The 27711-nt window shown below is 37.8% G+C and overlaps 1 protein-coding gene across 3 annotated transcripts; it reads right to left on the reverse strand.

Annotated features, from left to right (window-relative positions):
* Positions 1 to 1911: 1911 nt before the first annotated feature.
* Positions 1912 to 27648, reverse strand: MPHOSPH8 (M-phase phosphoprotein 8). Of its 3 annotated transcripts, XM_026112094.2 has the most exons (14): positions 27317 to 27647; positions 22891 to 23046; positions 21134 to 21988; positions 17610 to 17706; positions 16238 to 16489; positions 15599 to 15724; positions 15424 to 15512; positions 14059 to 14199; positions 13108 to 13194; positions 11078 to 11232; positions 7540 to 7694; positions 6005 to 6132; positions 5284 to 5367; positions 1912 to 4386 (listed from the first exon to the last, which is right to left on the reverse strand). In XM_026112094.2, the coding sequence occupies exons 1-14, from the start codon at positions 27560 to 27562 to the stop codon at positions 4345 to 4347; spliced, it is 2613 nt and encodes an 870-aa protein (XP_025967879.2). In that variant the 5' UTR covers positions 27563 to 27647; the 3' UTR covers positions 1912 to 4344. The 3 variants fall into 3 exon arrangements, with proteins under 3 accessions (XP_025967879.2, XP_025967881.2, XP_025967880.2); XM_026112096.2 differs by lacking the exon at positions 15599 to 15724 and having other exon boundaries at positions 27317 to 27648; XM_026112095.2 differs by lacking the exon at positions 13108 to 13194.
* Positions 27649 to 27711: the final 63 nt, after the last annotated feature.

The following is a 27711-nucleotide window of genomic DNA, read 5'->3' on the forward strand; positions in this document are numbered from 1 at the left end:
TGAGGAAAGGCTGAGAGAGCTGGGCCTGTTCAGCCTGGAGAAGAGAAGACTGAGGGGATCTTAGGGGTGCGTTTAAATATCCAAAGGGAGGGCATAAAGTAGTGGCCAGCAATTGGGCACAAAATGAAACATAAGAAGCTCCATTTGAACATAAGAGAAAACTTTTCTCCTGCCAGGAAGACTGAGCACTGGAACAGGTCATCCAGGCATGTTACAGAGTCTCCATCCTTAGAGATATTTAAAAGCCAGTTGTCAGGGTCCTAGGTAACATTGTCTAGGTGACTCTGCTTGATTAGATCATCTCCAGCAGTTTCTTCTAACCTCAACCATTCTGTGAAATGTCACATTCACAGCTATGCTGTAAAATACCTTTTTGCCTTAGAGAAATGGTTGACTGCAACTGCTCTCTTCGAAGTCTGAAACAAATAGAATAGTGACTTCACAATGTCCCACACTTCCTCCTAGCTCCCACACTTCAGCCTTCCCCCCCCCGATTTTTTTTTTCAGTAGGTTTTTTTGCTGCCCTAATTTCTCTACTGTCAACACATTTTTTGTTTTTTTGGTTTTTTTTGGTTTTTTTTGCAAGAAAACCAAGGAAGGTGTCAAGTCTTTTTTTTTTTTTCTCTCTCCTCTCTCCCTTCCTTAATTTTCACTGCTAACCCAGTCCTGTTCAAATACATGCTTCAAGCTGTCAGGGCCAAGGCTGTCTTCTGGTTTTTTTTTTTTTTTTTTTTTTTTTTTTTTTTTTTTAATTATTATTATTTTTCCCCTAAGCTGTTTGGCTGAAAGGGAAAAAACAATGATTAAAGGCAGGTTCAAAATCTGAAAAACATTTTCCCACATGTAGGGGACATCATAAAGAAAAACTGAGGCATCCTCAGAGGGGCAGGATTCAGGACTTGCCAGTCATGCTCATACCGCACCCACAGCTTAGAAAAAGGTCCTCTTTGTAGTTCTTGCACATTCTGGGCTATAAAGAGTAAGACTCCATTAACAGCTCTACCTTCTGGAGAAAGTTCTAAAACTCTCCCCATTTCCCAACCCTGCACCCTGTTTCTGAGCCATGGCACAGTAGTAGGGCCTGCTTTTTTTTGAGACCCTCGTGGAAGTTCAACAGCTCTTTCTCTGTACTCTGGGGTAGTTGCCTAAGGCTATTATCAACATTTCTAAGCAGAGATCACCTGTGTATCCTTCCTCCAAAAGCAAGACTGGAGTAGCTGCAGAATGCCATTCCTACAGAAGCCACATCTAGGCTCCCATGATAGACAGACACCTACCTGGAAGACTGACCTAATGGAAAGAGATTTTATATTGAATATTTTCCAATACTACAAGGAAAGGCAGATGTTGAAATCAGAACCATGAAAGCTGGAGACAGCCACTGTGGTAATACTAAAATCATTACTGCAGGTCAAAGATGATCGATTTTTGTGTCCCTTCTCACAATTTCACCTTACTGAAAACATGTACAACTATAATGGAGTAGGATTAATACGAACATAGCAGAAAAGTATCCATTATTAGAATGCCCAAGACTTATCTTTAAGATAGTATCATAAGATAGTTTGGTCCAGAGTGCCTTTTTCTTTTTTTTCCTCCTTAAGTCTCCCAGTAAAGTTGTGTAGACTAGAATTTATTAGAACAACCCTCAGACACTAAACAATCCTAGCTGGCTGAGACCGCTGCTGCGGACTATACTGTCTCAGGGACTCATTAACTTCTCCATCTGGTTATGTCCTGAAACAGCTTTCTTCCATCCAGAGTGATCATAAAACATCTCCTTTTTAAAATGAGTGCTGAAAGCACAGAAAACCTGTGAGAAAGTCAGCTAGTGCCATCCACCAACTCCCCATATCTCTGAAGCAAGCCAGGAACACAAGTACTTATGTTGCAGCAGTGAAAGATAGTGAATCCAAGCCTTCAGAACAATTTATTGCCATCGTAGTTTATAGTTACCCCAGCTGCCTTGCCTTGTTTATAGCAGCAAGAAGAAACTGAGTAAGCACTTCAAAAGTATTTCTCCACAGTGCCTAAAGAATTGCCTTTTATTGTAGCTACTTTCTCTTCAATCTTCGTCCACCAAAACATTTTCTGAGCAGATGGGTTAAAAACATTTAGTAAATTAGACAAAACAGCTTCAAACACCCTTTTCAGCATGCCTTTTACGCATCTTCCACGGGGATCTTCGTATCACCAACCAAAGCGAAAAATGGCTGCAAAAACCATCCCTTAATAAGAGCATCATGAGCTCAATTTTATTCCTCTTGCCTGTAAAACTCCTCCCTCCCTCCCTTTCTCAAGCCTCAATACAACCTGTGACAAGCTAGTTACTATGACAACTCTTGGAGCATTACTGAAGTTTTTAGGTTAGACTGTACAACAGTATCTAAATAGCCACTAAATTATTGTACGGACGTTTGTTCAAAAACCTTTTGTCCCCACCTTTTACAGTCCTTGAACAGCTCAAACTTATCACTGAGGTGTACTATACACAATTTATCACACATGCACTATACTGTTAAATGTACAATGCAGGAATAACTGAGGAATGGGTAATCACAATACACAGAAACTGTCACTCCAACATAAGGAAACACTTAAGAATATACCCTATCCTTATTAACCTTTCAGGATTATTTCATAATACCTAAGTTCAAAAGTTCATTAACAGTGACTACAAAGAAATGCAGCTACACAAAATTCCCAAGTGCTGGTAGTGACATACCTGATTCTCAACCAGTGCTTGTTCTTGAATCTCAGGTGTTTATGCTTTAGCAAAACAATGAGGTATTTAGCATATTTCAAAGAGGTGTTGGTAACAAGTCTGTTCAAAAACAGACTTGTTAGTATCACATCAATACTGTTTAAGCAAAAAGATAGGCAACTATTTTAAATGAAAGTAGAAATGAGTATTTATATGTCAGGTTGCTGTTCTAGTTTTATTTAGTTTCATGTGACATTCCACAAAATTGAAATAGTGTGCTTAATTGCTGTAATTTGGCATCTCTTAATATGAAAGTTTTAAACTTCCAAGAACCAAAAATTAAAAATTGGTTCACTGAACTTTACATTAAAAAGTCACAGTTCTTAAAAGGATTCATAATACATTTGCACCATTTTGATGGTGAGCACTCAAATACAGTAAGAATTTATCCACAATATAGGCACATAGTGGCATGTAAACTACACCTGGCAACCAGAACAGCAAAGGCACAATCTGGATCTTTTTACTTTAAGAGGTTGTTTAATTTCCAAAAAAAAATATTCTATACTTCATGCTGAAGTTTTACATTTGTATTTTGTAGCACAGAACCATTACAGAACTGCTGTCAGCTGATAAATTGGTCAGTTAAATTAAAAATGATAGCAGCTCTTTGCACTGAGGAACTGAATATTTGAACTCGAGGGCAATACACATTCTCATCTGTCAGGTTTAGAATATCTGAAATCCTCTGTGCATCTTTTTGTCTACAAAAAGCATTGCCTACACATTTAAGGTAGGTACAAGATTTCTGGTTTACTCTTTTCAGCTTGTATTTGTACTCCTGTATGTCACTTGATTAAGAACCCAAAAGTTAAGATATCTGTAAAACTATCAGTTGCTTCTCTAATACAAAAGTAGTTTTAAAATACAGATACAACTAGGACTGACTGTGATCCTCTAAGAATTAAGCCTATTCAAATCTTTTTGTTCATGCCTGCAAACAGACTTAACTGTGGCTGTCCATAGGGGATCAGCAAGCATAACTTCTCTCTCATAATAGGAAGCGCTTCAAACCAGAACACAGCCCCTAGCAATTCACAGTTAAGTCTAATGCAGTAACTTCAAACTGTAATTCCACCCATAGCTCTAAGAATATGACAGTTCTGCATTTTACATAGAAACATTGAAGTTAGAACAAGTAGAAAATTTTAGCTTACAAATGGAAAAGATCTTTCTATTAAAAAAGACATTTCATGTAGTTACCTTAAATAGTTCTTATATGCACCATTCCACATTGTGGAAAAGCTGAAATATGCAGTCTGGACTCCACAAGTTAAAGAAAAACAGAATTATATGTATTGGCACGAATACTTACATCTACATCTGTACAAAGTAAAAAAAAAAAACAAAAAAAAACACACCCAAAAATCTGACAACCCTGTCCCTCCAGCGTAGCATATTCACCTGCTCTCCAACACATACTTTCCTATATGACTGCCAATGAATGACAATGAGATGGGAACTTAGTCTTAAGAGTGTGGTGCCAAAAAGTTCCAAACTGCTTTATCAGTCTCTAAACAGAGGAATCGGAAGTATATCCAAAAAAAGTCAGTCCACTCAACACACTTGCAACTTTGAGGTCACTGCAACTGCACTCTGTAGGCTCCTATTAGCAGCTTTACCTGTAAAAGCAAAACAAAGGTTTCATATAAAAATTGTTCTCATGTACCTGTATTAAAAGCCTCTGCCAACAGAAGAACAGCATGAGAAAAGGTATACATATAAGTAAGTGTATGCAGCAAGCAAGTTACTGCCAATCTGTACTTAATAAAAAGTTAGCCTTGCGGAAAAAAAAAAGATTCAAATAAACACTACTACATTAGTAGGTGTTTAACAGTTGACTCCAAATTTGAACTGGAGATACAAATGCACACTTCTATTGGCCTATGTATACTGATTACTTGAATACATTTTTAAAAAAATATTAAGTACAGTAAAAACTTTAAGAATAAGAGATGTCTTAATTCAGAAGATCTAAAGAATTTACAGGCCTATCTTCTGTGGATAATGCTACCAGAACAGGATTTGTTACTCATCTCCTAACAACTGTTGGGACTACTGCCAAAATCACCTGGAAGCATACAACAGACTATGCAGACTATTTAAAAGCATACTGCATATTTTAGTAAATGCTTCCAGGTTCTTCTAATCACAGAAGCAGAGAGTGTCCGTTGCTATATGCAGAAGGGCAAATGACACTCCATGCATCTGTTAGTTGAAAATTCTGTCTACACTGCAAATTTAACAAGTATAACATTACTCTATCTTGGCTCAAGAATTACTCTCATTGCAGCAGGGAGATGTTTACTTAGGATGGAACCAACGTTATCCTCAGTAATGCCCCCCTCTGAGTTCTGGCAATGTCACAGCACAGAACCAAAACTGATGGAAACAGGGTTGAGGAGACTGAGAAATCCTAAAGCAGTTTTACATTTACACCATACAACTAGAAGTGCTTATGACTATGGAGGAGTTATTGAACAACAAATTAACATACATATTTTGAGAGCATTTTGTACCTTGGCAGTAGGAGCTTCTGCCAACCGTATAAAAAGCTTGTTAAGGCCTGCAGTAGGGCTGAAGGAATAAATAAAGTGACTATCCTAAAAGGAAAAAGAAAATGGACCAAGTTAATGACAGGATGCGGCCAATTATGCTGTATGAGTGGACTTTAAAACATGACATTTAACCTATACATTTTTGAAAGAAAGTCCTGAATACTGCAAAGACCCTTTGGTGCAACCACAGAGAAAACAAGAAAACTTGAAAAAGTGCACATGATGATGCACTTAATAGGGGAAAAAAAAAAAAAAAAAAAAAAAAAAAGAAACAGAAATCATTAGAAATATGGGGAAGGTTGTTAAAACAATACAAAGTACTTACACTGAGGAACTTGTCTGGGTCAAAAATTTGAGGGGCTAGGTGAATTTGAGGAGTAAGAAAGAGAGCTTTTAAAATTCAGAAATCCCATCTGCCTGCTCAAACCCTGAATTCTGATGTCCCTGCCTTTTAAGGCAAAAGTTTTTTTAATAGAATCTGGTATCTGCAAGCTTTGCAGTTCCCCTCCACATACAAAGAAAAATTAAGTTTTGTGTAACACCCCTTGGACGAATAATGATAAACAAATGCTCAAAATTACAATATTCAAAATCCAAATTGAGGATCTAAAAGTACCCAGATTGACTACAAACTGCTTTATAAAAAACTTTATAGAACAATTAATTATATGGGAAGTTTTACCAAAAATACAGGAAGCTGGAATTTATCGTTTAAAACCACAGCTTGTACACTGCATGGTCCACAGAGCCGAGCAATGACTTCTTTACCGAAGAAATTTGAATGGAAAACAAACAGAAGAATTCCGGATCCTAGGAAGGGAAGACAATTAGGTTATATGACCCTGAAGCAAGACCCAGGATTTAGAACAATTGCATACACTAAACTTTTGACAACAACCTACAAAGGTACTGTAGCCCCATGCCATTTCTGAAGAGCTAGAATTTATTTTTCCCAAAGCTACACACTAAAAGCAATACACTGGATGCTTCTTTTACATTTTTTTTGTAGTATAAATATTGAACTCAATGCAGCAAAGCAATAATGCAGTTCTGAACTACCAGAATTCCAGTCTTCCAAGCCAGGGAACCCCAAGCACAGAGCACAACTGTCTTGGTCACTAAGCTAAGGTCTTGTGGCAGCAGGAATAATTTTATGTGGCTGCTATAAGAAAAGGCAAAACAGATACAGCAATTCTCATGTGTACTTCACCTCCATGTTTTTAGGTTTGTCTAGAGAGAGTTGTAAAATTTAATGTAGTCTAGGCTGTCTTTTCTCTTGGGAAGGAAAACTAAATCTAAACAATTACAGATTTTTAGGAACTGCACTGAAATGTAATGAGCAAGAATCTTCCAATACCCTTAAATACCTCAAGTTTCTCTTCTAACACATGAGCAAATACAATGTTTTTTTAATTCTATAAAGGATACTTAATCAAGAATTGGAAGACACCGAAATTCATACTCCAATTCCTAAATAAAAAAAATGGACTAACACAACCACTTGCAACCTTTGAGTAACAATTTGGTCACAATAATGTATTACTTAGAGAAAATCAGTATTGGTAGATACAGACTCTCCTTCCCTGATACACTCAAAAGGTGAATAAAAAAGTAAAAATAATAATAAAAACACTGAGCAAAGTTGAGCAGAGATTGTTATCTGGATTCCCGACAGATTGAGGAAACATTCCAGAATGTCTCAAAAACATGATGCCTAGCTTTTTAAAGGGGCAAAAGGGCCTAAGGCGAAAACAGAGCTGACTGTCTCTGAACAACAAACTGACACTGGCTAGTTTTTTATAGCACTTCAAGACTGCATTTGTACTGTAACAGTGCCCTTACTGTACTCCAAGACAACAGTGTTGGATACTGTACACAAAACAAGATGATTCGCTACTTTATTTTTGTAGTATGCTCTTCATTAAGATTTTTCAAAATTATTCTAAGCTAAACCGTTCCTTTCCCATAATACTTGTCAAATAGCCATTGTAACCCATAAACGGAAGAGAAGCTGCCTTGTGTGGCAGCACCAACTCTTGCGGTGGGGAAACAACACGCAAAACCCACCCATGATGCATCAAAACATTGCTCTTCCTCTCCCTAAAACAGTGCCTCCCACTATCAACTCCTACAATCCATAATCTTTTGTTATAAAGAGCACCCTTAATGTAGAAGTACTTGAAAAACAGACAGTATTATTATTATTTTTTAAACTACCTTCTGGCACATTTTGTGGGGGTTTATAGTTAAAATCCGTAGAAAAGTCTGGCCCTTCACAGAGACGATGACATGCAATTGGGAAGACCGGCTCCAGCAAAGCAAGACGAGCTTCAAAATAATCCCTGATGGTATCTTCTGCTACTCTTGAGAGCCTAAACAAGCAAACAAGTGAGGCTTGTACTTCATATAGTAAAATTACTTTACCAGACATAGATTTAATGAGAGCTGAAGCAATAAAGGATTCCAGATTACCTGTTTTAGATTCTTGATTTCAGGAGTGAATGCCTTCATCAATAGCATTTATGCATTGATGAACCCCAGGTCCTGATATTTTATTAATAAAACATTTTATCAGTAATCTGTTTGTGAAATTCATCTATCAGGTCCACAAAAAAAAAAAATTTGAAACAAGTGCACTGCAGCAGATTCAAAAAATTCTCACTAGCCACAAGCTGTGAAAACTCTTTATGTAGAAAGCTGTCCCTGAAACATTGACCTGTACACCATGGCTACGCAGAAACAGACAACTGCCTTCCCAGCATCGCTGCTGTGTTGACCTGACTGCAAGTACGATGTCGAAATAAATAAATAAATAAAAACATTGTGTAATTTCACTGATGATACTAAGCCAGGAGAAATGCAATTCCCAACGAAACGCTATTAAAATGTGGTTTAAAAGTAGCAACACTCACTAAATAGCCAATGGTGAACTGGGGCCAAATTAAGGGTTTATTTATTTATTTATTTATTGGATTTGAGCAGGCAACCTAGCCTTCAAAAAAGAGCTCACATCTAACCAACAGTAATTGTCACTTTTACAAGCAGGTTATGAAGTAATCCTGTTAGGAAACCTTCCCCCCCCCCACGCAAATAGGTTTTAAATGCTTTTTCAAGGCAAAGGTTATGATCAGAACTCTGGAGGTCCTGACTCTCAGCTTTATAACTTTTTCAGCTATATTCAGGGCTCTCTTCCCCTTCAGGCTCGCTGAGATCATCATCTCCAGAACCTAAAATTGAAGTGTTTGAGCTGAAAGAAACCCCAAGAACTGCCATACCAAAGCCAGCTCAGAACACCTATCTACTCCTTTCCAGACGCTAGAGGAAACAGTATAAACAATATGGGAAGTTATAAAAGTTGTCTTTTTCTTTTCTGATTTAGAGACATCCCAAACCAGAGACTGCACCCAGATCATACCTCTCTTCTGATCTGCTTAATCCCTTCTGAACTCTACTACATTTGAGTTCAACTTTCTGCAATTGTGAGATCCATAATTCAGCAGTTCTGTGCAAAAATATTTCTGTTTCAAGCCTGTCACTTAATCATCTATCTGGATGGATGATTTTTAAAATTTTCTCTTTTTTTAAATTGTGATCTTTCAGTCTGTTCCAAGGTGACGTGTTCCACCTCAGTCTACCCCTACGAAAGCTACTCACTCCATTATCTTTACCTTCCCTTCCAACCTTTCTGCTTTATTTGTGTTTGAAACAAGGTAACTAGAACCGCACATGCTCTTTAAGACATTTGGACACCATCGATTTACATTTTATTGTCAGCTCCTTTCCTACTATATTATTTTCCTTCTTGACTGACAAGAAGTACTGATCTCATGTTTTCAGATAATTATTCATAATGAGTCCAGGAGGTTTCTCAGCTGGCAAGAGCTATGTTACTCCATGCGTGTAATGGGCATTACTACAGTCATAGCTCATGGACATCATTTCACATTATGAGTATTTAATTTCACCTGCCATTTTACTGGTAAATTACTAGTTCAAGATCTTCCAAAAGTCATTCTTAAGGATAGTCCAAACTAAAGGTGACAGATTTTGAATAGGCAATGAACTGGAAAGGCACCAAATAGTGAATGAATTACAAAGTATTCAATATCCTGAGCAGCACATCCCAGATCAGTTATCTGCATGCTTGCTGTTGCCTTCAAAAACTTAACTGACAAGTCATGATTTCCTTCTTAAAGACATCTTGGGAAAGAATCAGCATACTCCATTTATCCATTTTATAGTTATAAAACTATGCTTGAAAAATTATGATTAGCTTTTACGCTTTTAGCACATTCTTCCATTTAGCCTGAATAAAGAAAATAACCCTTATAGCTTCTGATCTGCTCAGAAGATAAATTAGATGCAGTGATCTACAATTCATCAGATAAACTCTGTGGTGCATTAGAAATACTGGCATCATCATACCTTTCTTCTGGTATCAAACAGGTTTTGAACTAATTTTCAGCAATTTCATAACTGAGTAAATTTAGAATTCATAGGTGAATACATAGGTGGCCCTGGAAATGTATTTATTTGGATTTTATTGACTTTCACTAAAACATCTTCTACTGACATTTCACTTTGAGAATGTTCCACAGACTTCTCTGCCTTACAGAAGGGCTCTCCAATCTCCACTGGGAACATCACTGCAATTGTCATAACATAACGGAGTATTTAAGTAATACTTTTTCCTTTATAATCTTATAAAGATAGAATAAGAATACTAGCAAGTATCAGTGACTGTAACAAACAGTTTCTGTCAGGACAGATTTAAGAAACTAGTTGATGGGGAAAACAAGAGATCAGAGGCAGAAATCAGCCAAGGCTTTCTATAGACAAAAATATCACAGAATAAGTTTGACTACAAACTACATGTTAGATATCATATTACATTATACAGATAAATCATTAGGATAAAATCATCATAAAACAACAAAAGGATCTTGTAATGAGACAGTGTTCCTCTGGCACTAAACATGCATTCATGCGAAAGCTCTACGACCACCTTTAAATCTTATTCAAATTTAGAGACTGTTGGTCAAAATTTTCTGACCTAATAGGTTAGCTCATCAGAATACTTTTACACTGATATTTAAAGAAGAACTTACTCTTTTCTCCTCACATCTACTTTTGTCTGCCTTTGGCATCCAGATTAATCAACTCAGTGTATATTACATGAACATATCACATGAATACTCCACATTCTACCTACACTGCACAACTCTCAAATCATTCTATTGAATGATGAACATTTCTACTTCTATCATTTACTGTCTCAAAAGCTTCACCTATCTGGCACAGCGCTCTTGAACACTCAGCTCAAAACTTAAAATGATGATGATGACTTATCTTCCATCTTCAGACTTTTCATGTTTTTTAGAGGAAAAACTCCCCATAGATTTTGTGCTTTCAAGCAAGCTGCTTTATTTAGTATGTTCCTAGTAAGAATTTATATTGAACTGTCCTGTGTCTATGCACTTTAAGATTTTCCCATTTGCTTTCTTTCTAGTTTGAGGAATGCCTTTCACTTCTAGTAATTCTCTTTCTCCTTTCCATCTTTTTACTCAATGTTTAAGTAACTGCTCATTCACTTGTTAGCTCACATCACTTTTTAGTTAGTTTTCTGCCCAAAGGAAATCTGTATTCTTTTCTAGCATCACCCCTTTTTTGCCATGACTTAAACCAAAACTATGACATGTCCAGTATTCCAAACTTTACCAGAACAAACACAAAATTCAAAATACAGTTTACTTACGTTTCCAAATGACTCTTGAGCTGCTCATATACCAGTACATTATTACACTGTTTAGCAAAATGAAGTGCATTGTTCTGATGCTTTGACAAAATGTTACAGTCCGCTCCACTTTCAATCATAAGCCGCACAATATCAGAATTTCCTCTTTTACAAGCCTGTGCAGAAAGTGAGTAGAATGGGGAAGAATTGACAACAACAACCACCCCTTTAAAACAAAACCAAAATGTTGAAGAAAGCAGAATTGTAGAAGTGAATTAAAAAAAAAAATCCAGAATTAGTTACAGTTCAGAAAAGACTTTTTCGAGTATTCGCCTTTGAAAGCTAACAGAGCTTGGAACTTAGGATCACACTTCAGAAATATTTTATTTTTATCCAGGTGATACTACACACCGGATCCCACAGAGGCATCAGCATTCAGGGTTCCCAAATAGACTTAATTAGAAAGAATTATAAAGTCAAAACAAGAACAACACCACCACATCTATAAAGACAATTGTATTCTGCTAGATTATAACAACTACAAAGTTTCTTACAACTGTTAACCAAAATAAATGGGTTTCTGCAAAGTATTCAGAATGACTAAAGTAACATTTTAAAGTGTCTACGTTTCTAGAAATCTCAGTTCAAGCCAAGACTTCAGATGTGCAGTAAATTAAGACAACCTGCCCCAAACTGTTATTTAGGTATGTTATGGCAGTCACTGTACCAACTGCACAAGTGTCCAAGGCTGTTCAAAGTCGTCTGCCAGACGAATTTCAAGGCATCTCAACTGAAGACTTGGCAAGGGTACAAGAAAGCCTAAAGAAGCTTTTACTTTGAGGAGTGCAAACAATATGTACTCTTGCTGCCCATTTTCAAATACCCAATTCAAAAGAATCAGAAACTTTTCTGTTGTGCCTATCTTCATGAGGCCTTTCAGAAGATAACTGGCCATTTGCTTCAGATCTAAACTTTCATCTACGCTTTCCATCCATGATCTTAAAAACAAAACAAAAAAAAATCCTCACAGAAAGGGATAAAGTGTCAAGACTTTTTTAAAGGAAGATCCAACACGTAAGGTTTTATAAAGTGACTTACTGGGGCAAGTGTTAAATGTGTTTATCAAGTCACTGGAAACAAACACCCTGTTCTTAGTACCTGCACAGCAAAACAAGCACCCAGAATAAATCATTGTAGGCAGCCTGTTAGAGATGGTATGTATAGCCATGCATTAAACATGAAAAACAAGCCTTCGAAAACTGCAAAGCTCAGAACTGAAGTTCATGGAGGTAGCCAAATTCTGAAAGATCTGGGGGTTAAGTGACTGAGGAAACCACTAGCCTATCATGATTGTTCTTTACAGAAGATGCGAATTCCCTATGCTTGTTAAGCCTTGCAGAAGGGAAGAGAGAAACCATACTGTACTATCTTGGACAAAAGTTTTTTGTAATCTCTTTTGCAGATTCACTTAAATAGCCTATATATAAATATAGCAAGTTTATGAGGAAGGAATTTTTATATCAGGTAATTACACCAAACATACGAAACCAGTAAGAGAAGAACAGACTCTTTTAGAGGTCTTTGAATTTTTCCAGTGCAACAAAATAAACAGTTCTTGATTTTTGGGTGTGTGCAGGGGAGAACACAGAAGAGTCTTTTCATCCCAGGATCTCAGTAAGAGATCCAATTTACAATCAAAGCATCTCCCAGGCGAGAGATGCTCCCTTCTGCAGTTTTCTGTGTTCCTGCTAACAGATTAACTCAGTTTTAAGACTACACCCCAGTTTTTTTGATCCAGACAGTAGAAGAGAATGACGAACCACATTTAACACCGTGCTAATGGTACACCGATCCACTGATAAATCAGTATGTTAAGGACGGATTAATACACTGGCTGGAAAAACTAGAGTAATTTTCTATTTCAAACGTAACACATGTTCCCTGACTAAACCAGCTCTGGAAATATGCTTATGCCTTCAACCTTCCATTAGCTCACCAAATGCCAAGTATTATTTATTATTAAACCATGTCAGGACAAATACTGACTTTACCTTCATCAAGGCAGTTTCACCACTGCTCTGCTGCATGTTCACATATGCCCCAGCTTCCAGAAGAATAGCTACTGTGGTTAGAAAATTCTTAAAAAAACCGAACAACACAAGTAAGTATAGAGTATTTTGTTTTGGTTTCAGACTATAAGAAAACCTTTATTTAAAATCCATGAGTAAAATCCAAAACATGAAGCATGACACAATTAACACTGTTCTCTCTTACCGCTCATGAAGAGCAATTTATGCTCAGGCAAGTTGACAGCCTGAAGTATCTACAATTCTTACTTTTTTCTAAATCCTGTAATAAGAACCATCTAGGAAGACGACAGTAGGTCTGCCTAATAACAGAACTGGAATCAAGCTCCCTTTTGGCCTTTTATTTCCTGTACTCATAAGGAGAAGAAAAAAAAATCCAACCTGAACAACAAAAGCGCACTCCACGAAACATCCTTAACTCAGTAGTCAAGTTAGTCTTAAATTGAGAAGGACTGGGCACCATCTCTATCCCCCTACTCTCAAGTATTAAACCCTGCTTAATCAGAGATTTGCTCTCAAATCAGTTGAGACCCGTGTAGCCAGAGAATGTAATAAACAATTCTAAAGACCTTCAACCCCCAAGATAGGCATAAATTCAGAGACACCATTTGCCTCATGTTTCCTTCTAACTAGCCCTATGACATTCCCTCCTCAAGGTAGGGTTTTGGGATCACCTACAAGGTATCTCTGTTTTTTTTTTTTTTTTTTTTTTTTTTTTTTTTTTTTTTTAAAAACACACTACAGTAACCACAGCCATCTAAATTATGCAGTTTAGGTCACCCTGCTGTGTCCAGCTGCCTACGTTTTAGGCATTATCCAAGAGGGTGTGGTGGGGCAGGGAGAGAGCTAAATTCAGTACCACTTTTAAACGCAAATACAAGAGCCAAGAACTACAAATATGACAAAAAAACCAACCTTTTCAGCTGCATGTATCAATGCAGTTGTTCCATTTTTCTGTCTACCATTCACTTTAGCTCCTTTTCTGATTAGGACCCGGAGAAGGTCATCATGCCCACCTGCAGCAGCAAGCATTACTAGGGTCATTCCACTTGAATCCTGCAACAACAATTGCCATAAATCAAAGCTGCAGAACAAACTGCAAACATGTCAAGAGATTTCACCAAAAAAACAAACAAAAGAGGTCCTCCTCTACAGACGAATTCACACATACATAACTGCAAGACACTGACAATCTATCAGCTCCTACTTCTCTTCTTCCACAGGCTGTGAGCTCCATAACCTGCTAAACACCTAATATTCTGAGGAGCAGAGCAACAAGACGGAAGATAAGAATGGTATCTGAGGGTGGGAAAAGCACAAGACTGGGTAAAAGAACTGGCAACTGTCCAAGAAAAGAAAAAAACCCAAAACCCCACAAAAGTCTCTCCATTCCTTGATCCCTATGGAGACAATAGCTCAAATTTATTTAAAAACAGAAAAAAACAAGACAATTTCTATTTAGCCACTCTACATTCAGAAACAAAAAATTTTATTTTGTTTTTGTGGGCTTAAGCCAGCTACTATCACAAAGCTGCTTTTTGATTTAATCTAAGTATAAATATGAAGATATCTGAGTGGCCAGTCTTCTTAGTCATTCTTGCATTTTCCACCAGATATTACAATCCAAAAACCACACACTTGCCTCAATACCTCACTTGGAATCACCTTTTCTACTACCCAACAGAAGTTTTAGCATAATTTATGGTCAAAATGTTACATAATACAAGTAAACAAGATCACCAGTAAAAATCCTAGTGTAAGAGATTTTAATTCTCGTAATTTCCTTTGGGAGGATCTCAAAAGGTCCTTGAAAGAAAAAACACACCAACAACAAAGAAACCAATTAGAGCACAGCTCAGATGAAGAGCTGGCAAAAATCAAATTTCAAGTGGAGTGAAGTGGTCCAAACCAGCCAAACAGAACATTACATTTTTGTCTGCTTGTAGAGATATTTTTATATTTTAGCCACTTGACCTGTCAGATTTCATCATACCTCACACCATGTACAGTTCTACATTTAATATTCCGTTAAATCCAGCAGGCAAGTCTGTTGCTAATCTGGCTACTGAGATACTTCTGTCAAGCTTTACTTTTCCTTTAGAAGAAATGGGGAACAAATACTGAAGCCTCAAATTCTATACTGCCTTTTCTCTTATGCTTGTGTTCACAAGGTGAGACAGAAATCTGCTCCTTGCAAGACAGAGGGGGAAAAACTTTTAAGACATTCTAAATTTGTATTGTATTTTTTCAATATATTTTTCCTTCCCTCAGAAGAATTACCTCTTGATCCAGATTATATTCTTCATTTGAAGAAAGTGCCATCTTCACTGTCATATAGTCTCCATTTTTAACAGCATCCCTCAGGAGAGCTGTAAAATAAATATAATGAAGATACAGGATATTTCTCTTTGAAGTGTCAGATAAGAAATGTCCCTTCCTCCCAGCAACTACTCACTACTTGATATCGGTTCTGTTGAGACATGATTCTCATCTTCTCCATCAAGATGCTTCTGAAAGTCTTCTAGTGTCAGCCATTCTAACTGCATGTCCATACCCAAACTCAAGACTTGTTGCTTGCCATCTATCATATATTTGATTTTATGGAAGAAAAACCATAAAATAAGTAACAAGTAACTAATAAATTGCCAACTCATTCGCTGCTTGCCATCCCTTCCATGATCAGCAGTGCAACATACCTTTTTTTCATTCAAACTGACTCAGAGTCAGTGTGGAATGGCTCTAAACAATGAAGGCTACATTACAGAGACGTAAAACACAAGTTAAAAAGAAGTAACAAGTTGCTGTTGGCTGCTACTGCCAACAGTAAGTTTTTGCTTAAAAAACAAAAACAAAAAACCCACCATTCATTTGGTCTAAGGAATGAGGCTGAAGTGTTCACAGATGAAACACTCCATTACTGCAATAGCAAAAGCATGCCACATACTTGGAAAAATCATCAGTGAGTTTTAAAAGAAACATTATTTTAGCCTCCTGGGAGACAAGAATTGGAGCACCAAAAGATGCAACTATGAACAGAGGAAAAAAATTTAATGCAAGTGCTCAACTTTCCCTCAGATTTGTTTCTACTGCTCACCAGAGTTCTCCTCCATTTGACATACATCCACTACTTCTCGATCACCTTCTGCAGCAATGTAAGTCCATGTATCTGTCTCGTCTCTTATACTCCTCTTTTCCTTGTACACCTTGCTGTCTTTTGATTTTAATTCTTCCGCAAATTTATAGTCTAGACAGGATTCTTCTCTTTTACGGTTATTCTCAGAATATTCATTTTTTTCCTCTGAAGCTACATTAAACAAGTCAAACGCACTTCTGATGTCTTTATAGCCTAGAATATAGTTTAAAGACAGATACCAAGAGTGATTATTTGAGTCATTATTACATAACAAAGTCTGAGCAAATTACTAGAGTGCATTTAAAAAGTCTATTCTCTTTTCAGAGGTTAATCATTGGTTAAGCACAGCACTAAGCTTAACAGCTTAAACCAAAATTAGTGAGAGCTAGTTCACCTTCTGCTGCCTTGGCACCTCTAGTTGATTGCTTTGAACACAGTACCAGCTTCTCTTTAAAATAAAAAAATAATTTAGAATTACGTATAAATTACTACTTTGAAAATATCATTCAATATTTCTCATAAGTGTACAAAGGACACATGCTATGTAAAGAACAACAGCTATTCAATCTGTTTGTTACTTCTTTTTTTAAGCATTGTAAATATTTATTCTACTTTAAGTCAAAGATGTTTCTCTAATACTAGCTATTTGACACACCATAGTTCCTCCTACATCCATTCATAATCAAAGGTGGAGTTATCTAGTCCCCTCCTCAATTCATCGTCAGAGTAGTGAGGAAATTTATTCTGAATAAAATCACCCAGAATTTTACTGGGATTAGGAGCAGTGCCATTAATACTCCATTATACTACTTAAAATAGAAGTAAAAATGCATGAAACCTAGGCATTTTTCTTCACATTTCAAAGCATCTTGTTTTGGTGATATTGTAAAACTTGTACAATATAACTCATCCTCATGGCTAAAGCAAGAGGCAAGAAACCTGTCTCAAGGGAAGCTACTTTCTCTAAACATACAAAGTGCATATTCATAGTATTATTAAAACACTACTGAAAACAGTCAAGAGAGTTAGATGAATTCTTCCAAAATGATTACTATTACCAGCATAATATTGAAGCACAGCTGACAATACCAAGTGAAAAAGGGCAAAATCTTCAGTTTCTCTATGAAAACTCTAGAGATTTCTATACACTTCCATGCGTCATATTCTCAATACACCAGCAAAGCCATTAAATAGCAGACTTTTGCTTCCTCAGAATAAAAGCAGAAATTGTTGTTTCTGATGTGTGTTAAAGAAACATACTATTCTGCTCTTGTGAAAATAAGAGGAGTATGCCCTGAATGGTCTTTCCCTTCTCTAAGAAACTGGCACTTACTTTTTAGGCCCTTTTGTTCTCTTCTACTTTTTTCTTCTTTCTCAGACTCTTTTTTTTGGGATTTTTCTTTTGTTTCATTTTTCTTTACTTCCTTCTCCTGCCATTAAAAAAAAAAAAGATTAAAGTGGTAGAGAGAAAATCAAGAACAACCTCCTTTCACCACTCACATGAGACCACATACTTAGAATTAGTACTATTCAAAACTGCCCGTAACCCTTGTGGACGTGCCCAAGAATTAAACTGGTCACAGTGGAATTTTTCTGTGAAGGCTTAAGTAAGAGAATAGATGCTATTTCTAAAATAAAAGGATAGAGCTTCAATTCTTACTTTTACAGCAACCCAGCCATGCAAAGTGCTGTACGGCATGAGATGCAGATACGCCAAAAACAGCTTACTTTTAAAATTACATTATAACTTATCAAATTGAGATTGAAAAAACTACAAAGACAAAAAACAACAGGAAACCTATTCTATTTAACATCATAGGTCTTAAATGTTAGTTGTAGCTTCATATGTGAACAGTTAGTACTGTCTGTTAGTAGTCTTCTATTATAACTTAGATAACTGGAATTCCGTTATACCAAGGCTACAAAATAAGGAAGCATGAATAAATATCTGAAGTATTTAAGTGACTGCAAGTATTTATTTACTAGAAGAAAATGTAAAATTATGAATTTTATTTGTTCTGAATGCTTAACCTGAATAGAACTACTTTAAAGTATTTAGCACTGTTATAGCATTGTATTCAAAGCAGTTATGATAGCACTGACTTCAACCATAACTGAGAAAACTCTGTATTTGTACATACAAGGTTCTAGATTTCCCAACTTACACATACAGAAAATTATGGCAACAGTAATTTGTTAAAAAGGGACCGTCAGACAAAATCCACCAAAAAATATTACATCCACACAAAAGACCAAGTTTAGCAATCTCCATATCACAGAAGAACCTCATGGCAGATGCAGAGATATAAGCAAATACACCAGAATAAAACTCGACTGCCTTCACCAAAGGTTGCCTTTCTCCTCCTATAATCCTTTCTCTATATTCAGCTGGCAAATTCTGAACTGCAGAGTAAGTGGGATGGGGCTTTGTATCAGCTCGACACTACCTGCTACATGGAACTGCATGCGCTTTGTGAAAAACCACCACCAAAAGAAACCCCAAGACCTACAGAGTAGGAATTTATGATTAAGTGTTACCATTTTCTAAACGTGGGACAAACTTGAATTAAAATAGAAGAATTTAATATAGCAAGATATGTTAGCAGAGCTGAGACATTTAATCCTCCTCCCTGCTCCCCATCCAAAAGCCCAGCTTTTGATCACTAACATGGTTAACTAGTAGCACAGACAGCTGTTACTCCCTGCAGATGCTCAGCGACTAGGAAGAGATAAAAATTCACACGGATTACCAGATATTTACTAAACAGAAGAGCTGTTAAAAACGGTGATCTTCTATTGCAGATTTTAGATATTGATTAGATCCACAATATACCCTACACGTTTATTTCTGGAGCCAAATCAAAGGAAAAGCTTCAATATACAGAATGACTCCAAACAGAGAACATTATAATATAAATTGTCATGACAGTGTTCTGTAGTCAGCTAAATAAGGAAGGACAGGTAGTTGAAACACATGAAATGATAATACCTGGAAGAAATAATGTATTTGGGACAACAACTTAGTGAAGCCAAAAAAACCAAAAAACCAACCAAACAAAAAACCCTCAGGCCCCCACCAAACCCTCCACCATAATGGGTCCACAGCTACTCTGGAGAATAACTAACCAGTTACAAAAAACTTTGTTCGAGTCTCCTATAGAAACTGAGCAAAGAGCAGACTGTCTTCGGCTTCCCTGGTACCTCCAATCTACAAGAGCACCAGCTATGCAACTGTAAGACAGACCTACAGCTTACTCACAGTGCTAGCTGAAAAGCAATAAGCAGACACTTTCTCATTCGATTTCTTCACGTTTGGGGAGACAGAATTTTTATACCACTGGTAAATAAAACGGAACTCCAAAGATGTATCCGATTATCATCGCTGATTTGTATTTCTAAGGAATGCTACAGCCTCAAACCATAACAAAAATACTTGGAATAAGAAAGGGCCATACCATTTCAGGAATTAATACAGAGAGAATTATTTAACTAACTTTCTGAAACATGACTATGCTTCATAGCTATTGCTTAACCTTCTTTACAAGAGTTTTCACCACTAAGCTCCAGCAAAATAGTATTTTATGTAGTTCTACTCTGAAATCGCTCCAGGTAACATTTCTATTCTCTATCCAAAATCAATTTGCTTATGCTTAATGCGGCCTACTCTATACATAAAACAGTCTTAAGCAGAGGGCCACAGCTGAATCTATAGAAATAAGACACATGCTGCCACAGAATTATGACCTCAGGAAAAGTAGAATATAATCCAGTGAGTTTCAAGGCATTTTGGCTGCAATTCTGTTACAAGTCAGAAAGTGGTTTCCTTTGTGCAACCACCAAAATTGTTGGATCTGCAAACTGTGTTAGAGCATTTTCAAGCAGCTGAAAAAATTTTTCAAAAGTATCTATTTCTAGAATATTTCTGTGAAAAATTGCTTTAATCTTTTCCATATCTACACATCTTTTTCTTTTGCTTTTACCACCTTGTTTTTCTGAAAAAAAAAAAAGTGTACTCAATGAGGAAAAGCAAGTATTCCAGCCATTGATTAGCTCATTTCTTAGATCCTGTAAAGCATTTGTAATTAATATAGAATCAAATCATGAAACTAAGCATCTTGTACGCACACCACAGAAATTCTGGCAAGACAAGCCACCTGCACAATTACCTGGGAGACTTGGGTTCAGAAGTGATTTCAGTATTCCAATTCTTAGGAAGGTGCTAGCTGAGTGACTGGCTTTTGAGAAATATCAAGTGTTTGTCTTACCTCAGAGGTGCACTTCACCGTGCAATGCTGGATGAATAGATGCTGGAAGACCGAATGTCTTACCATACAAGCAGAATATACAAGTGGAAAGAAATCAAACTGAAGCAATTGTTGAAGGCAGGGGAGACAAGAGGCTAAAAGTAACAGTACATATTTGCAGAACCAGTAAATTTCATTTTAATTAAGTACACATAATAAGCAGGAGAAATTCTTACTTTTCTGGATACTTAAAAAAAGAAAGAAGAAAATTGATTATATATAAGCTTCATTTTGGAATATTGCTTTAAGGTTACCTTTGATAAATGTGCCTCTACTCTTCAATACCTCTTTCTCCATTCAGACCACATTTAAAGACACTCTTTGCTCCTAAGGTGTTCTCTCCTTTACAGTGTTCTGAAATTTTTCAGTCTCCCGCACAGATTGTGCAGTGGACCTTGCCTTTCTTTTATCTTTCTCATAAACTTTCCAATTTGTATTGTTCTCTTTGCCATCAGAAACAGTAGCCTTTTGAAGTATTTATGCCCCTCAAATATCTGCCTGATCTAAACATCCTCCTTTCTTCCCCCCACCCCAATGCACTAACATTGCTTACCTCCCCAGTTGAATCAGTTGACTTGCGCCCTCTTTCATCAGTGCCCAATTTTAAACCCTTCTGCACCGGTACAGGAACAGGTGACACTTTCTCCAAGTCTGCAGTAACTATTTTTACTTTTTCTTGACTTTTTTGCCTTTTGTGTATACTTTTCTTATCTAGATAGGTATCCTTAGTCTCCACTTTTCTACCTTCGTCTTTATAATCTTCAGCTTTCTGAAGTTTTTTCTTCTTTCTTTTAACCTTAACTTCAATATTATCATCTTCATTACTAGCTGATCCATCAAGATGCCTATCAGAAACAGAATCTTTTTCAGCAATTTCTTGTTCCAACCTCTCCTTTCCACTTTTTACCTTTTGCTTCTCCTCCTTATTTTCAGAATATAAGTCTGAATTTTCATTATCAGCTCCCTGGGAAAATGCATCATCTAAAGCACTTGATTCTGAGTCAAACTGAAAGTCTCCATGCTTCTCCTTCCGTGATTTTTTATTTTCTTTAGAGTCCTCTTTAGATTTTATTTTTAAGTCTTTAGATTCTCCTTTCTTTTTCTTGACTTCCTTAGTATCTTCTTTCTTTTGCTTCTTTGGATCTTTAGAATCCTCCCTGGTTTCTGAAGTCCTTTTTTTTGGTTTTGAATCTGAAACCAAACTATCTGAAGAATTTTCACGTTCTATTTTGGGTTTTTCTTTGAATTTTGCAGACTTAGACTTTTTCTTCCTCAGATCATCTGGGCTTCTATCCCCTCCATCTTTCGACTTTTTCTTTTTCTTCTTTGGTGAAACATCTTCTTTTGTTTCACTTTGCCAGTCACTGTCAGATTCTGCTTCAAACACATCATCATTTAGAGAAAGTTTCTATAATGTAGGGGGGAAAAAACAGTAAGATTTCTTTCCCCATTAAGCTGTATAACTTAGGTATAAACTATACAAAAATGAAACCCAAGGAGAAGAAGAGTGCAGGCAGTGATGGGAAAAATTGTACAATCTGTAAACATTACAATTTTACCTTACTTATCTAAATCATATTACTGCTTGAAACAGAATCAACACAAACAAGCTAAACCAATCAGACACCCAGAGCCAGATCCTAGAACGGAACTAAATCTGACTCTCTTCTATATCAAAACCAATTAACCTGACTTTGCAAAAATGTATCTACAGCTTTCCCGGAAGCAGAGTACAAGCTTTCAAAAAAGATTCTTAATCATGATTTTGAAGCTAACTAAACAGTTAAAAAAAAAGATACATGTCTTATTCTTGCAATTAATTTTTCTTCCTTTATTTCTGCCTCATCTGTTTCAAGGTTTAACAAGCAAAAACCCATCAATTTTCTTTGACATGAAGCAGGAAGGGGAAGTGAGCAAAGTGCCCAGCTTCAGTAACACAACAATGTGAGCATTGGCAGAGAAAGGGGGCTGCTTACACTGTCACTTTAAAATGGGACTATGTAAATAATACGCAGTCCTTTTAATTAGTGTTCCAACAGTGTATCATTTACATAGTCCCATTAAACACTGAAATAAAGGTGAGAGGGATTTAGAGTCTACAAGTGAACTCATCAATACAAACAAATTCCCTAAAAATATAACAGCAACAATGTTCAGCTTCACCTGAAGCACAAAACAGTTTGAGATGAAGAGATTCTTTAAATCTTCTTTAATTCCATATCCAACGCCTTTCCTTCTCCCTGCCCCCCCTTACTAGAGCCTAGATGTGGAAGATGTCTTCAATACACAATACTAAGAGGTGAAACACACCTGTATGTCTTTTTTAACAGGTTTAGGCTTATTGTCCACAATTTTTTTTCTGAATTCAAGAAGCACTTCTTTGCAGTCTTCCAAATGAATCTCTGGTTCCCAGGTATCATCGTCAGAGGTATACCCCTTCCATCGCACTTTGTAGAGAATTTTACCCTGTAAAAACAACAACAACAACAAAATCATTTCATACATATAACAGAGCACAGTATTTGTCTGTCTGCTCATTCTTGTGGATCTCAGTGGATAAATCACTTATATATATGAGAATGAATTTTAATGGAAGTTCAACCTGCAGTTGACATATGAATTGCTTCAATTATTTCCATCAACATCATGTACTGAACTAAAGAGGTGTTAAAACACTTCAGAAGCCGGAGTGCTTTTATCCAAAACGTGCAACATCTAAAATTTCTTCAGAAAAGCAGCAAAATGCACAGATCATATAATCCCAGTTATTTTACCAAAACAGATTTTCTGACAGCTACAAAACTAAACACTAATATATTTTTAACATTACAGCTATAAAAATGTCAAGATTGAATTGCTTCTTTTTGCTGAAAAAGCTATGCAAAACCTTAAGATCAATAATGAAGTAACATCATTCACTTGATTTTATATTGGAATTTACAACTTATGCCAGATTTGTAGTCAATGTAGCTCCTGAAAAAATCAGAAAAATAACAGAGTCTTTCAATTCAATCTAGATGAAACCCGAGTTTTTGTTTCAACAGAGTTGCTCTTGATGATTTCAGTAACGATTACATACCGTAGCCCTAGGCCAGTTGTTTCAATGGTATTTAACCTCACTATAGGAAAAATATGTAACTTTTAGTTGTATCTCGTAAGTTTTTTCACTAGTTTAAAAAGGGTTTTACCATTAAAAAACAAAAGAAAACAAAACCCAAAACTTTCCACCAAATCACCTCTTGCCCTTCTCCCAAATAAATTAAGTAGTCTGAATTCTTAAGTCTCTCGACACAGACTCTTTTTCCTGCTGAGAGGCAATTCTTACCAGCTTGGACTCGGCATAATGTTAACATAGCCAGACAAGTGGCAACTCACAGCCTTCTGAACCAAGCTGGACTGAAAAGCACAGGCATGTCCTACAAAATCAGTGTGGTCATCCTTATTGATTAAACCTGCAGGTATGACAAAAACCAGTACCAAAGTTAACAAAACCCACTTTCCATATAAACACATACTGAATACCAGGCAGCGTAACCCTTTCTTATTTTTTGAAAGGAAGTCTATACTCAGCAAACGTACTAAGCAAAGCACCTTTGGAGAGGCAAAACAGCAGTATTTCTTTCTTTCGGAAACAGATTGAAATGCTCCCGAAGATCCTATGCTGTTAATCAAGCTTGGCGAAGGGAATCTTCAGAAACACTGCCATTTAACATTTACTATTAAATGTATTTCCACAATTTTACATTTTTGCCAGAGCACCACTAACCATTTTCCAAGGTCATATATATGCTACTCAACTTCAGTAAGCAAAACTGATTATAATCTTTATCAGTATTTTGCTTCACAGCCACATAAATAATTAGCCTATATTCAAACACAGCAGTATACTTCCCCTCTTGCAATTTAGCTTAACCATCAACTTCTGATTCAGGAATGTGTTTTCAAAACCACATTCATTTGTCTCCCTTTCTTTCTTTTCATGGGGTCCCTCATCAAATAAGCAACTAGCATCCCTTTTACTACAATCGCAGAACAATTTCAGTTGCAAGGGATCTCTGGAAGTCAACAAGTACAATCCACTGCTCAAAGCAGGTCCAACTGCATTAGGCTGCTCAGCAATTTGCCCAGGCAAGTTTTAAGGATCTCCAAGGATGGACACTGCACAGCTCCTCCAGACCACCCTTACAGCAAGAAATCTCTTCTTTTATCTAATCAGATTTCCCTATGTTCCAGCTTGTGTCTGCTGTCTCTTACTCTTTCAGTGTGCACCCCTGAGAAGGGTCTGACTCCGTCTGCTCTACACCCTCCCACTGAGCAGGGTAGGCAGTGCTACGATCAGCCCTCAGCCTCCTCTTCTTAAGGCAAACAAACCCAGCTCTCTCAACCCCTCCTTGTATGTCTTCGGCTCTAGCTTCCTTATCACCTCCATGGCCCTTTGCTGGACTCACTCCAGTAGGTCCATACCTTGTCCTGGAGAGACCAAAACTGGACGCAGCACTCCAGACACTGTCTCACTAGTGCTAAGCAGAGGAGAAAAAACATTTCCCTTGATCTGCTAGCTACACTCTTGGATGTGGCTGAAAAACATCTCTGCTGCAAGAACTGCTGACTCGTGTTAAACTAGCTTGTTCTTGGGGAACTAAACATGTTCATTGGAATGTAAATATAAGTCTTTAAGTTTACATTATGTTTAAGAAACCAAAGTGAGACTAGTCAGCTGTTGAATAACTCTGTGTTCAGTACATACTTGAATAATACAAAATTGCAGCTTGTCAAAGTGAATTAAATGAAGACAAGAGATTGATGTTCATCGTACTAAAGATGCAGAGATTTGCACTCATCTAACAGAATTATTTTACTTGTATTATTTGTTCTGCTACTTATGAATAATGGAATATTTTAAAACGTTTTTATACTGCTGTAGTTTCTGCAGGAGCTAGTCATGGACCAAAACCAACTCCTATGGTATGGGATATCACCATGTAATTAAAGAGCAAAATTAAGATAACCTGCTTATAGGTTACGCCACAATTTGTCTTGGAGCCTGGTATTTTAGAAGAATTTTTGAACAGCAGAAGCAGCTTTCTAGGTATACAAAAGAGAAACATTCCCAAGCTTTGGTTGACAACTGTCTTAAGTAGGACACCTCAACATTTCACTTATCAGTGGGTCTGACTCCCCAGCCCCATCCCATTCTGGGAGTGCTGCCTCTCTCCACCAGCTCCAGCAGTGTCAGGGACAGGGAGTGACAAGAGCTTCTCCTGGCAGCACTCGACTGGCCATACACTGAGCTAGCCCCTGTCCAGCACAGCCAACCTGCTCAGGCCACAAATTGTGCTTGGGAACCTCTTGTCGAACGCGAACTACATTAAATATACGCCACTGAATAAAATGTACAGCTTTTTTTTCAGTTCTGTATACCCAACAGAATACAGCTCAGAACCTGCCACAGAATAAGCTGTTTAGAAGAAGAAGGAGGCAGAAAAAAAGGCGGTGGGAGATGCCTTTCAGTCAGCACATACATTTTTTTTTTTTAAAAAAAGGAGAGACTGTACTCCACATACACTGATGTTCTTCAGAAGCGTGTGGAGGGGTATGACTCTCCAATACGTAAGTTTTACATCCCACCCTTGTAATGGAAGGGTGCTCTTACATTTAAGCCTCACTTACTATTTAGACCAATGACTCTCATAGGCAAAACTACAAATATCTCTGAAGCATAACATTCTTAAGAAATCAAGACACAATCTAACTGTGGCAGCATCATGAACATATAAAAAAAATTCTTGGTCCAAAGGTTCTCTCACCTAAGATTTTCAAAATCTTGATACACTAAGCAGGCACACTTCTATACCACCACGTGTTTGACCAAAGCCTAAAGTCAAACTTATAAATTAGTTAAAATAAACAACTTGCAAACACAAAATCATTTTAAAAAGTTGTGTTCATTATTTTTTGCTTTTGAAATTTATGAAGTTTTAGAAACATTTCAACCAATTCAGGCTGCTTTCAAAGAAGAAATATATGATCTTTCTCTCTAAACAAAGAAAAGGGCACTACAGTTAGTTATTTTAATTGAAAAGAGTCCCTCTATTTAAAAGGCTTTCGCACATTTTACATGGCAGTAGTGTTTCTCAGTAAATATACTCTGAAACTACTTGAAGTTCTCCATTATATTCAGTCCTGCACATTTTGGCACTCTTAAGTTCACACTGAAACGCAATCATAGGTCAGGCAGAAGAGTAGAGTAACTAAACATGGCAGGGAAAAAAAATAAGGAAAAATATTCCAGATATATCTTACATCAACTTAAAAAAAAAAAAAAAAGTAGAACAGCTTCCCTGCAAAGCTACTACTGTTTTAAACTGCAATTATAGTGGAACTACAGTTTTTGTGCGTTTCTCGTGCAAGTAAAGAAAAGATGGGCAAGAAAAGCTGCATGAAACACCAGTCTCTACCTGTGCAGTCTGCAAAGCCTGCGTGCAGAGAAAGCGAGGGAGGGCACCACGCGACCAAGCCCACCCAGGCCGCCCCGCTGCCAGCGCCGGCGGCCGCCCCTGGTCGCCTGCACCTTCCCGGGCGCAGCGGGAGCCCGGCCGCCGGGGAGCCGCCGGCCCCGCCGGGGGAAGGGGCGGCCAAGCTGCGCGCCAGCCCGCCGGAGCACCGGGCGCCGCCGCCCGCGCGGGCCCCGCCGGAGGGCGGCCGCTGACAGGCGGCGGCGGCGCCGCGCACTCACCCCCTCGGTCTTCACGTCCAGGATCTTCTCCACCTCGAACACGTCCTCCTCCTCCTCCTCCTCCTCGCTCTCGCCGCCGCCGCCCTCCCCGCCGGCCGCCGCCCCCGCCGCCTTGCCAGACCCGCCGCCGCCGTCTTCCTCCTCGTCTTCCTCGTCCTCGGCCGCGGCCGCCGTCTCCTCCTCTTCCGCCGCCCCCTCCAGCCTGGCCGCCGCCGCCTCAGCACCGCTCCCAGCCGCCGCCGCCATCTTGGGCCGAATTTCAAACGACAACGGGGAAAAGCGGCTGCGACATCCACCGCCGGGCGAGGAGGCGGCGGGGCGGCCGCCGCGGCCAATCGGCGCCCCGCCAGCGCGTGACGCACGAGGCGGGGCCCAAGCCTAGAGGCCTCCGTGCC

The sequence above is a fragment of the Dromaius novaehollandiae genome, chromosome 1 (assembly GCF_036370855.1).
Source record: "Dromaius novaehollandiae isolate bDroNov1 chromosome 1, bDroNov1.hap1, whole genome shotgun sequence".
NCBI lineage: Eukaryota > Metazoa > Chordata > Aves > Casuariiformes > Dromaiidae > Dromaius > Dromaius novaehollandiae.